Source organism: Danio rerio, chromosome 11 (assembly GCF_049306965.1).
Source record: "Danio rerio strain Tuebingen ecotype United States chromosome 11, GRCz12tu, whole genome shotgun sequence".
NCBI classification, from domain to species: Eukaryota; Metazoa; Chordata; class Actinopteri; order Cypriniformes; family Danionidae; genus Danio; species Danio rerio.
Window position 1 is genome coordinate 17,405,517 of NC_133186.1, and position 13,689 is coordinate 17,419,205.

The following is a 13,689-nucleotide window of genomic DNA, read 5'->3' on the forward strand; positions in this document are numbered from 1 at the left end:
CATTCAGCTGTGTCGTCAGCCAGTCGTTTCCCATCATGCTTTTGGTAGCGCAGTCTTTTGAGAGCAACTGCGGCCGACTTCTCTATCCGAGGTACCCGCCTCGCGATCGCGAGAGTTTTTTGGCGCTCGTCAGCGTGACATCAGAGCGAGGCGAAGGCAAGGCGGACACATTACTAACCGGCATGCATCTTGCGGTGATCACCGGTGATCGATTCTGCGCAGATTTTGGCCAGGTCAAACGAGCCTGTTTTTTTGATACATGCTCCGAAGCCTCGGCGCTCAACGTCCCATCACTACTTCAGGTTCGCGCCTACTGATTCGCTGATTCAAACAAGTTGTGAATCAAGAAGCCTCTAAAGATCCGAATCAAACTGCAGCAGCACGCCACAATACAGTGGGTGGAACAAAATCAGCCATTAAGAGTAGTGGTGTGCTCTGATTCATACTCAGCACTACATTGTTTGAATATGGGGACCTCAGAAACACGACAGGATCTACTAAATGAAATATTTCAAAACATAAATAAAATAAACCAAATAGGAGTAACAGTAAAAATTTTTATGGATCCCTGCTCATGTAGGAGTAGAAGGAAATGAAATAGTAGATAAGATGGCAAAAACAGCATTGGGGAAAGATGAGGTGGATATTGAGATCCCGCTATCTAAAACAGAAATAAAACATTTTATAAATAAATCAGTAAATAATCTTTGGCAAGAGGACTGGGATTCAGAATCAAAAGGAAGACATCTGTATAATATACAAAATAAAGTGGGAAAAGAAAGGAAAGTATATGGGAACAGGAAGGAAGACACAGTCATATCCAGACTTCGTATAGGTCATTCCAATTTAAACAGTTCACTATTTAACATAGGGAAAAGGGAAACAGAATGCTGCAGACATTGTGGACAGATCGAAACCATAGAACATGTATTAATCAAGTGCACAAAATATAAAAGAGAGAGGGACCAGTTTAAAATAAAACTAAGAGATTTGGACATGACTGACATTACAATCACTAACATTTTTAAAAATGCTCAGAAAGAAACTAAGGTATATGATTATCTGCTAAAATTCTTGAGGAGTACAGGTTTGTTTTACAGGATTTAATCGGAAAGAATTATAATTTGGTTATTTAGTTTATTTAGATTTTTATTATGAATATTGTTCATTATTATTAATTTACTATGAAAGGATTTAAAATAGGTTTTTGGTTTGTGTTTTATTGACAAAAAAAAGGGTTTATTTTTTTTATATTTTTTATTTTATTTTATTTTATTATTATTTTTTTTTAGAGAATAAGTAGTAAGCCTTCCACTCATTGAAGTCTCACACTCCAACACAGTAGGTGGCGGTAATGCACCTCAAGCTGGTTTGCCACCCGCCATTAAACGAAAAAGAAGAAGAAGAAGGAGCAGCACGCCACGAGGTTTTGCTCAGACTTTTGGGACGTTTGGAGTTGCTCCATCTCGTAACCATGTAACACATGTGAGTAAATCGTTGTTAGTAAATATGGCTATTGTTACGATTAGAAATTGTGCATTAACCAGATTATATTTATTTTGTTTCATTTGTTTTAGCGTAACATAACGTTAGTTCATGGCCGAATCTAAACGGCCAGCAGCGAATATTTACCAATGTTTACTGTCGTTTACTTTGCACATCTTAGGGATGTTGCCAAAGTTCCTCTGGATTTAGTTTTTCATGTCATTCCAGACAGACTGGATGATGATCAGGTCAGATCTCTGTGGCTGTTGTCTGTCATACTCACTGTGCAGACTAAGTTAATGACAAAAATAATGTTTGGAAATGTAAATTGATATTTTCTGTAGCATGCCAGTTTGATATATGAATATCCCCCCCACACCCCGACCTACTAGTAACATTAGCCTAGGACTTAAGCACACCCAGGTGAAAAGAAAGTGTACTTAAGTTGTACTTTTTTAGACATACTTATCATACTTTAATTGTACTATACTAAGTGTATATTAAGTGTGTTATTTTGGAACAACTTCAAGCATATTTATTGTTACTTTATATATACTTAAGATTAACTTTAAGCTACTTAAAATATGTTGTAACATACTTAGTTGTGTTAAAATGGACATACTTTGAGTACAATTAAAGTGTACTTTTAAAAGTGTATTTTATTTAAAGTACATTTAAATTATGTACTTGAAATACAGTTAAAGTATATTTAAAACACAGTTAAAGTGTATTTTAAGTTTAGATAAAGTGTATTTTCAGCCCAGCTGCAGTGCATTAAAGTATAGTATAAGCCCAGTTGAAGTATACTTTAAGTTGTGATAAAGTATAATTTAAGCACACCTAAAGTGCAATTTAAAACTAGTTAAAGTATATTTTAAGCATATTAGAAGAATATTTTAAGCTTTACAATAAACATTTTACATTGTGTTATTACTATACTTTCTATACATTTGCAGAGTACTACAAGACCTACTTTATTTCAACAATTAACAACATCATTCAGAATAATGTATTTAAATTCTATTACAAATATGTTGTAAAAGTACATTAAAAACACAAATAAATGCACGGCTTTTGAATGCTTAAAAACTTTAATTTTCAACTTTTTCAATTGACAATTAACAATGTACAACAGTGTGAAGTAAAGTGCAATCAAACAGGAAAAAACATGCGTAACAAAACACATTAAACCAAATTTTTGTCGCATTTTCTGCGATGAGAGATCACACCTCAGACACTATGGTGTTTAGGAATTTTTTTACAGTGTCTGTGGAAAGAGAAAAGTATTGTTAAATATAAAAGCTATTTTCTAATATAAAAATTGCATGTACTGTCAAATAATGTAAAACAAAATTACTAAAAGTTATTTTAGTGAATACTATTATTTTGCTTTATTCAGTTCCCCTTGACAATAAAAAAAAAACATTTAAAAAATGATCATGTATAGGACTAAAACATACCTATTGACCTTGTGAGGGTCCAACTAGTCCTTACAGGTTTCATTGCCAGATTTTCCCGTAAGGGTGCATCTTAAGATGAGTTTTAAGGGTGGTTTCACACCTGCCTTATTTAGTTTGATTGAATCGCACTAGAGTTCGTTTTCCCTTTTGGTACGGTTCATTTGGGCAGGTGAGAATGCAGCAATTGTACTCGAGTACGCACCAAAAGCGGACCAAATAAGCGTACCGAGACCTGCTTGAAGAGGTGGTCTTGGTACGCTTTCAAACGAACCCTGGAGCTGTTCATTTGTGGTGAGAATATGATCCGTACTAAAACAGGTCCAACCACAAAAAGTAATGCGCGTTTTGGACTAATAGGGTATGCCGAGCTAGTGCTGTTCCCATGCTGATACACTTCTGGTGACCTGTTATTGTGAACTTTTTCCATTTTATACGGTTCCTTATACAGCATCAATGTTGTAATGTCATTAAAATACATTCAGTTAAATAAACTTTAGCATTTATTTGGTTGCTCGAGCGTAAAACGAGACAAAAAGCTGTTTACTCGCACGCGCCCGTCAGAATCGGCAGGCTAACGCAGAAGCTCCATTGAATATACTGGGGTAAAATAAATGCTCATATTATAAAGATATGGCGGGGGAAATGCAATTTAATGCACTGCTTCTTGTACAATCTGAGACCCACTTTAAATTGGATATCACTTAGCTAGTGGAGATCGCTGATTTTTAAAGAAAACAGACCTTAAACGCACTGGATTTTGCATTGGCATTCAATTCGCCGGAAGCGCTTAACCCAGATTACTGGCAAATTAAAAGTCCTATTAGCATGCTTCTGGATATACCCCATTCAGCTGCCGTAGGCCGATGCGCTGTGCATTATGGGATATGGAGGAAAAATATTTGTTGACAGCGCTTTACCAACAGAGAGAGAGAGAGGGGGGAAAACATTACCTGATGGATCGTTGGTAATATTTACGCACGACGACCATGTCGCAGTTTAGCTAAATTAATTCACGCCTCCTCCTGAAGTGACGAGCGATGCATTAAACACTGTTTTCCAGCCGCGGCCGCGCTTCATTTTCGTAATGTATAGTTTGTCTAAAGCAGTGATACAATTAGCCAGCGCAGTCGTCCCTCCAGAGTAAAAGGTTTTGTTTACCTGCGGCAGTTCACTGGCATTTTCCCACATGTGAATTCTGACCAATCAATAAGCAGTTTAGGAAATATGTTCAACAACATCTGGCCAATGAGAGATGTGGATTTTGTCAGATGACTGCATTTTGGTTCGTTTTAACTGACCAAAGCCAGCAGTGTGGTGTGAAAACGACCCAAAGACAGCAGAGAATGCAACAATGTATCATTTATTACCCTTGGTCCGGACCAAATGAAGCGAACTACAGATGTGAAAGCACCCTAAGAGTTTCTTTACCAAAAAAAATAAAATGTGGCCAATTCTTGGGTGAAAAGTGAAACTCTTGATTTATTCACTCTTATACATCATACATCCTCTTTGACACTGTAATGTCCAAATGGGCAAGCACCATCTAAATTGAATGAAATACAAGCAAGAGTACTATAAAATTATTTATACCTGATTACAAGTGATAACTATGTTATTGTACTAAATGTAGGTGGTCATGAATACACAAAAAGGCAGCTTAAAAAAATATTGTCATAAGATCATGTCTTACCCTTTCTGATGAAGCAGAAGGAGACAATTCACTAGAACTCAGGCTTGAACTGTTGTAAGATTAACTTCTTCTCATGCACACACAATGTATAATTCCAGGAAGGCCTACAAAATTGTAATAATAATTAAATGATTAATTCCGGCTACAACCGAGTACTGGGAAACCCCCATACACTCTTGCATTCACACACACTCTCATATGCTACAGCAAATTAACAAATCAACTGACCTAGCTGGGACTCAAACCAGTTACCTTCTTGCTGCGAGGTGACAGTGCTAACCACAGAGACCACATAGCCACCATGCTGCCCTGTTTTCTCTATGTTTAAATTTAAATCTTAATTTTTAATTTTAAAACTTTTATATAGTATGTATTTTCTTGTTCTAAAATAGCACTTACCTTGTGAAAGCTGCAGGTTGTTAGCAGAAGCACTTAATTATAGGAAAAATATAGGAAATATAATTATAGGAAAAAGCTGAATATAAAATGTCAAACATTTGTATATTGTTCATGTGCAAAACATGATGAAAAAACCTTGAATAAAAATTGCATGCTACTGTAACATAGCTGTCATTACAGATCCACAACTTTTCCACAACTATTACTTTTAATCTACATGATGGCCTTAAGTTACCTTTCAAAGCTTTGACTATGTCGTCATCAAGCTCTACAGAAGTTTTTCTGTGGAGACTTCCTTTGCAAAAGGCTGTTCTCCAATTCCTTGTCTCCATCATTTTCTTGTTGTCACTATCCATTGCCACCTGTATTTGTTTAAACAGATAGAAGGTTAGAAGAGGCTCTACCATACCACTTTATTTTAGTATTACTGTTGTATTATGAAACAGTCACGTTTAACAAGTTAATATTTATATACAACAGTTCTCCACAAGACCAGAAAACATTTTCAAACCTTTTGAGTGCCTTTGAAATTACTTAGTACTAAAACATTACTTACGGTTCTTTTCCTTGATCTTCTCAACTCTGTTTTGAAACAAGTCAATCTCAGATTACAGGAGCTGTTTTTTTCTTTATTTGTATCGCTTCTTGAGGTCTCTTTTAAGTTGTTTCCCCATTGCAAACATAGCTGAACTTTGAAAAGTACTTGCAACCTAAAACATTTACATAATAAAGATTTAACACCATTCCTGACCATCCAAAACTGAAAAATTTCAGTGTGGTTTTTAGTGACTATTACAAATACTCAGATTTACTGTAATTAAGTTGTTCTTTTTATACTTGTACTTTATTTATTTATTTTTTAATTGGGCTTTTATTTAAGTAAATGTTTATAACCTGTATCTGTACTTTTACTCGTAACTCCTGCAACCTTTTACCTGCAGTCACTACTTTTCTTGTCTATAGTAATTGGCTAGAGTAATACAGTAGTCAGTTCTGAAGCATTTACAGTGGGAATCATTAAAATTGTCCAAATCAACAAATCAAGAAATTGTCTGCAGCATTGACAGTGCTGCAGAAGCTTGTTTTGAAGTGCCACCTACTGGACACTGGTAACTTGTTAGTCAGAGATCAAAGTGCATAATAAGTATTAACATATATACGTATTAACACAGCTAACAGCAAGAAATGCATTTACCTGCTTTCAGTCAGCCTATTATATATGTATGTTTATTTTTTGTGTTCTCACATTATATTCTCACATTTTAAATGAATAGAATGGCAATTAATTAAATTCTCTTACACTGAGAAAGAAAATTAAAATTAAATTCTCTTACACTGAGAAAGAAAATATATATATATAATGTATACACACACACACACAGTAAATCATTCTTATAAGCACAATGCTTATAAGTAGATATATTTATTATATTCATACTATAAATTTGTCCAAACAATGGAAGTTAATGATTAAGAGAAGTTAGGAGTTCATATAGTAATATACTTTAGTAAAAAATACATTGAATTAGTTTGCAAAAAAAGAGAAAATACAATTCCATTAATCAGCTTTTTATGATTTAATATTGTAACCATTAAAACAGCTGTCTATATTAAATGCTTATCCAGAATTTGTTTGGAGTGAGCTATTCATTATACTGTATTAGATCGAATCACAAGCACGTTACAAGGTCAGCACACTGTAATAACATTAACCATTATTCAGTCTTCAAATACGTTGGAAAAAGTTGTTCCTTATTGACAGTGGTGGTAAGAGTACAAAAAATTGTACTCAATTACAAGTACTGTTACATTGCTGAAATTGTACTCAATTACAAGTAAAAGTACTGGTGTTAAAAAGTACTCAAGTAAAATTACAAATTACTCGTAAAAACTACCCAAATTACAAAATTACAAATTACTTTTTAGCTGGCGGAATTGGTGGAATTATCCATAAATGCGGAGTCAGACAAGATCCAGGCAGTAAAACACATTTTACATAACACATTTAAAGATTCGATCAATAGATGATTTAATTAGAAATAACACTTCTTAGAAACTTTGCTAATTACCTAATTCGCGAACTGAACCGTCAGAAACCACAGAACAACACTGCCTAGTGCCTAAACATATTATTAGTAAATTAAACATCACACAAATTAAGTTATATGTCTTCTTACCATAATGTTTTTTTTTTTTTCAGATTATAGACTGAAGTCTTGTAACAGGGTTTCTGCAGATATCATAATGTCAAATTTAAGACTTTTTAAGACCTCTTTAAGACCATAAATTATTACATTTAAGACCTATATCGCAATAACAAAAGCACGCAAGAGAAAATGCAAAAACACAAAAGTGTTGGTAAAATAAAATTATTTAAATTGAACAGTATTGAAGACAAGTTAGATGCACCATTGAAGTACAGGAAAAAAAAGAAACAAACATTTTGAGGCTGATTTTTACTTTCACCTGGCTCCGCATTTTACAGCTCCGCTGACTGTGCGCACTTTACGAAATGCACGAGGCTTTAATACTTAGCGCATTCATCGTTGTGATATTCTTTAAAACATCAGGGACCAGTCAAAAGAAATCCACTGTAAAGTCAGACGGATAAACAAAGAAGTACAAAATTTCCGGAACTACGTCATATCATTAATACTGTTCAAAATTTTAAAAATTATAATTTTTTATTATTTATATAATTTATTATTATTACAAAGTTGGGTGACGGGGTGGGGCAGTGGGTAGCGCTCTCGACTCAAAACAAAAAGGTCGCTGGTTTGAGCCTCGGCTGGGTCAGTTGGCATTTTTGTGTGGAGTTTGCATGTTCTCCCCGCGTTTGCGTGGGTTTGCTCAAGATGCTCCGGTTTTCCCCACAGTCCAAACACATGCATTTTAGGTGAATTAGGTAAGCTAAATTGTCTGTTGTTGTAAATGAGAATGGGTTGCAGCTGGAAAGGCATCTGCTGTGTAAAACATATGCTGGATAAATTGGCGGTTCATTTCACTGTGGCGACCCCAGATTAATAAAGGAACTAAGCCAAAAAGAAAATGAATGAATTATAAAGTTTTATAACTATTGAAGATTTTTTTAAATCAAACTTTGATGCATCACTCAATTTTGTTTATATCTCGGACAGTTCTACCTATTAAAGTTAAATATCACTGACAACAGAGCATAGGTTACTCTACAATTATATTTTTTTATTCTGGCAAGAATAATAGCAAAAAAAAACTTTTAATTATTTTGCCCACTCAACAATTGAGACATTATTTTCTGGCTAGTTTCTGTCCTCTACTTGTGAGCTGAAAAGGCAATAATGGGCCAACAATCCGGTCCATTATCACCAATAAAGCCTAGAAATTGGGCATCACTATACTGTAAGCCGATGGGTTCATATATTCTTTTCCAGTTATCAAAAATATAATTTGTTTCTTATTTTTTGTTACATTACTTTAACTTCAAAAATATACATCTGTGAAAAACCTATAAATGGTGGGAAAACATATTCTGTAATATTAAAACCACCTGGGTCTCCACTTTTGCCATGGCTTCTTTTTTATTGTAACAAACTTATCCCCCAGGTTTTTGCACACTTTTAAACAAAACACTTCCTTTCCATGGCTGTTGCTATTTCTAGCCAAGAATTATTGGTCATTTGGTTATCTCTATGGTGATCACGCATGGTCGGATCGTTAAGATGTCTGTACAGTCGTATTGTTTCAGACAAAATCTCTTCAGTGTTTCATATTCAACTCAAATCAAACGCAGCGCAGCGCGAACTGTTCACCCAAAATCCTGTCGCGCGAATCCAAAGTGAACCTTTGCAAACACTGCGATGATGTCACATTCGCCGCGCGCCCTGAGCTATTGCATGCTGGTCTTGTTTGTAGTTTTAATACCGCAAATTACATTAGGACTAGTGAAATAAAGAACTACACCACCACGAAACCAAGCAACAACAAAAAATAATTTAGTAGCGTTACATGGACATCGGAAAAGACCTGTGCAAATATTTAGAACAGCGACCTAGTACAGCGAATTTAAGACCTTTTAGGCCTAAAATTTAGATGTTTATATTTTAGACATTTTAAGACCCCACGGAAACCCTGTGTAAGCCGGATGACACAGCATACATTTAATTATCATTTTTAGATGATAACATAGCTCACACTGCATCAGCACAACTGTCCACTTCCCTATGTACCTGTAGGTGAGCAGCTCCTCCGGGGCGTGGCCATGGCCATTCATCCTCTGCTATTTCTTCCTCATTTCTTCTGTCTTAAATCTCCATATGTCAATTGATAACTTTGTGACTGTATGATGATGACGGTCAGTTCACGTAAATCTGCAGTAGCCTGAACTTGTTTTTCGGTTCAAATAATGTACCAGCCTTTTCATTGGTCCGTTAAGATGAGCTTTTTTTATTGGCTACCGAAATGCTGGTCAGTGCGTGGTTGAAATATTAATTTATTTACAGTACTCTGTAACGAATTGTGATTTTAAAAGTAACGAAGTAGATTACTCGGCTTAATTTGTACTCAAGTACAAGAAAAATTACAGGCTTAAAATTCTACTCATGAAAGTACAATTACCAAAAAAATTTACTTAATTACAGTAACGTGAGTAGTTGTAATTCGTTACTCCCACCACCGCTTATTGAGCAACCATCGTTATATGCTGAAGGGAATACACACTTATGTACTATCCACGTTGAAAAATATTTTCTAAAGCCAAAGTGAACAACATAAGTTAGTTAACTTGAGAATAAACTTACCACCAGGAAGTATTTTCGCTGCCAGTTTATTTTGTGCCCCGTGCCTGCTTTGACTAACGTAATCCTCTTCACAGTCCAGTTGTTCGCGCGATCTGACCAGGTTTTTCTTGTCGTCAATGTTTTTGTGTTATTATATCGGTGTTGTCTACCTTTACAAGATTTGAGTCTGGGAAATAAAACAATAAAAATTTCAGGAACCTCGGAAACGATCTGTCTTCTGTTAATGGGAAATATGAACTTGTTGATCGCGCTCAATAAGCTTACCTTTCTATGGCTGCGTGGGATTGGACAATTTTATGTTTCGATTTGAAAAGCTTGGCTCTGATTGGTCAAACAGAATTAAACGCAACATTCTGGTAGACCTTACAGAGAAAATGTATGTCACATACATTTGCCACATAATATCGAAAGAGTCTGAAGTGATTGATTCAAAATGCTTTAACTAGTGATTTGCAAATGTACATCCTTTTGTGGAGTGATTTTTTATATTTTAATATAAAATATATATTTTATTTTAGCCATTGAGCTTTTAATTATGGATGTTTATGACATATGCTCAGCTGGTACAGTATATAACTGAAACTTTTATCAGTTGTTTTATTTTTTTGTAATTTGTTTTGTTATAGGTGTACCTTATGTAAATCTGGGTTTTAAAAGTGGATTATTTTAAAATGACAATATAGTGATGCACTACGAAGTATTGGAAGATGTAATATGAAATTATATTGCTTTAAGAGCAATTTTTGGCAAACATATTTTCTGAGCAAAGTAAATATTTGTAGTGCAAAAAAGGTTATCTATTTTTCCAAGTACACACATAACTACATATATATTGTAGTTTCGTTGTTAAACATAAATAGCTTAATATATTGTGACAAGCATCCCATGAAGCTATCAGCATCGTCCTGGAGAGGAACGAGGAACACCTGGGCCCTCTCATTCCCAACTAATCAGCACCAGCTGCAACTCATCCAAGACCGGCTACATAAGCCTCACCAAAAGAACCAGAAAGGGGGAAGCATACGAAGGAAACAGAGCAGTAACACTTATTCTCCCTTTCTTTCCTCTAGACAGCAGTTGGTGACCGATCGGGTTCCTAGACCCATCTCACAGACACTGAGCACCCCACGGATGAAAGAACATCACCCGCTGGAGCACCCCTTTGGATCTTGCACTCATGCACCTTTGTAAATAAATCCACCCTCTGGGATCTAAACTTTAATTCTTTTGTCGTGTGATTCTTCAGCCCATCACACTGGTGGAGAATGCGGGCAGAAGAGTGAAGAATCACCGACACCCAGACTCCCACTCATCTATTTAAAAAAAAAAAAAAAAAAAAAAAAAAAAAAAAAAAAAAAAAAAAAAAAAAAAAAAAAAAAAACTTTTATTTATTTATTTTTTTTTTTTCTCTTCCTTTTGTGTGCAGGCGAGCGCTCACTCCCCCTACAGGATGGATGAACTTCTCCAGCGACTCACCGAGGTCAGCATCCGCCAGCAGCAAGTGGCCGAGCATCTGGCAGCTCGTCAGGACCAGACGGAGCAAGAACTTTTTGCCCTGCGTCTGGCTGCTGCACAACGTGTTCCGCTACCAGACCCTCGTGCCCGAGCCACTCAACTCCTTCCAAAGCTAACCCCTCACGATGATATTGAATCTTATTTACAAATGTTTGAAACCACTGCTACGAATGAAGGGTGGAATGTCGACGACTGGCCGCAGGTCCTGGCTCCCCTGCTGACTGGTGACGCCCAGCGCACCTACTTTTCTCTCCCCGATGGTGCAGCTACCACTTACCAGGACCTAAAACGGGAAATCCTGGCCCATATGGGACTGTCATCCACATGTGCAGCTCAACAGTTTTTTGAGTGGACATATAAGCCCCATCTACCGGTCCGTGCCCAAGCAGCGGGTCTCACACGACTTGCGAGACATTGGCTCTTGGCGGAAGACCCAACGCCGAGTCAGGTAGCGGAACGGGTGGTCATCGACAAATTGCTCCGGGCTCTTCCCCGATCCCATCGACGAGTAGTCGGAATGAGAAACCCCTCAACCACCCTGGAGCTCATTGAGGCGATTGAACTGGCGGATGCGACCCTACATCGGGAAGGAGGGGAGAGAGCGCCGCCTTTTCCCCGGAGGGTGGTCCAGGAGCGACGAGCGCCAGAGGACCCTCAACGACCGGTGAGCAGGCCGACGATTCCCTCTCCACGGGAGGAGCCCATGCCAACAGAGGTTTCAACACCCCCCTCACGGACCTGGCTGGCAGGCTGCATTGTACACAGAGACCTACCCGAAGGAGCCCCAGAAGCGGATGTCAAGGTCAACGGAAAACCATACCGGGCCCTACTCGACTCTGGTAGTGCGGTTAGTCTGGTACACGCACGGATTTTGGCCCCACGGACTGGGTCAAAGACCTTCCTGCCTATCACCTGTGTCCACGGGGACACCCGTCAGGTCCCTGCCCGTCATGTAACCATTTCAGCCGGCCCTGATACCTGGCCAGTCGAGGTGGGAGTGGTGAGAGATCTACCAGTTCCTGTGCTCCTTGGGAGAGACTGGCCAGGTTTAGAGCGCCTGTTAGCCGCAGCTTCCCAACCTGCCAGCCCCAGAGGGAGCCGTCACCGTAAAAAGCCCAACCGAAGACCTCGTCAGCGACCCGTCCTTCTGGCATCAGACAGCGGGAGAGATGGTGAGTCCCCCTCTCATAATACTAACCTGTTTTATGATGTCTTTCAACAGGTCACAGGAGGGGGCTCATTTGCTAAGGAACAACAGGGAGACGATAGGTTGAAACATTGCTGGACCCAAGTCCGAGTCATAGAGGGAAAAGACAGTCAGCCTGGTCCCCACCCTCTCCCATACTTTGCTGTCCAGAATGGCCTGCTTTACTGGGTCGCACAGCGGAGGGGGGAGGAAAAACTACTGCTGGTCGTACCCCGATCCAAGACTGAAGCAATACTGGAACTGGCCCACTCCCATCCCATGGCAGGGGTCACTCCCCACCCACCCCTTAATTCTCCCCTATTGTCTCATATCATCCACAGGACCAGGACGCCACTTAGGGGGGGGGAGTGTGACAAGCATCCCATGAAGCTATCAGCATCGTCCTGGAGAGGAACGAGGAACACCTGGGCCCTCTCATTCCCAACTAATCAGCACCAGCTGCAACTCATCCAAGACCGGCTACATAAGCCTCACCAAAAGAACCAGAAAGGGGGAAGCATACGAAGGAAACAGAGCAGTAACACTTATTCTCCCTTTCTTTCCTCTAGACAGCAGTTGGTGACCGATCGGGTTCCTAGACCCATCTCACAGACACTGAGCACCCCACGGATGAAAGAACATCACCCGCTGGAGCACCCCTTTGGATCTTGCACTCATGCACCTTTGTAAATAAATCCACCCTCTGGGATCTAAACTTTAATTCTTTTGTCGTGTGATTCTTCAGCCCATCACACTATTAAGAAGTGCTACATTTTCATATTTTACTTTTATAATGTGTGTAGGTTTGCCTTAATAAACTTAACAAAAATATCTTAAATACTTAAATATATCTTCATTTTAGAAAAATATGTTATATTCATGGTTTGAGTGAATTATTATACTTTACAAAATATATTTTAAAAAACCCATACATATTTTGAAATACAGGCTGAAGCACATGTTCATTTGCAGTATTTAAAAAAATGTTTATTTATGTCTAAAACAATTAAAAAAAAACATGCATATACCTTAAACACACTCAAATTGGCACCATTTCACAATGTTCTTATACAAAGTACAGAAAACATACTTTAAGAAAGAATTAAGAAAATTAGTATGTTCTCTGTAAATACATTAAAATGCATAAATAGTATACTTGAGTTCTAGCCTATTTTTAAA

The 13,689-nt window shown here is 37.8% G+C and overlaps 1 protein-coding gene across 1 annotated transcript; it reads left to right on the plus strand.

The window, feature by feature from the left end:
- The first annotated feature begins 1,386 nt into the window (after positions 1-1,386).
- Positions 1,387-13,231, plus strand: LOC101885677 (uncharacterized). Its single transcript, XM_073916580.1, has 3 exons — positions 1,387-1,485; positions 11,236-12,496; positions 13,080-13,231. The coding sequence occupies exons 2-3, from the start codon at positions 11,260-11,262 to the stop codon at positions 13,091-13,093; spliced, it is 1,251 nt and encodes a 416-aa protein (XP_073772681.1). The 5' UTR covers positions 1,387-1,485; positions 11,236-11,259; the 3' UTR covers positions 13,094-13,231.
- The last annotated feature ends 458 nt before the right edge of the window (positions 13,232-13,689 follow it).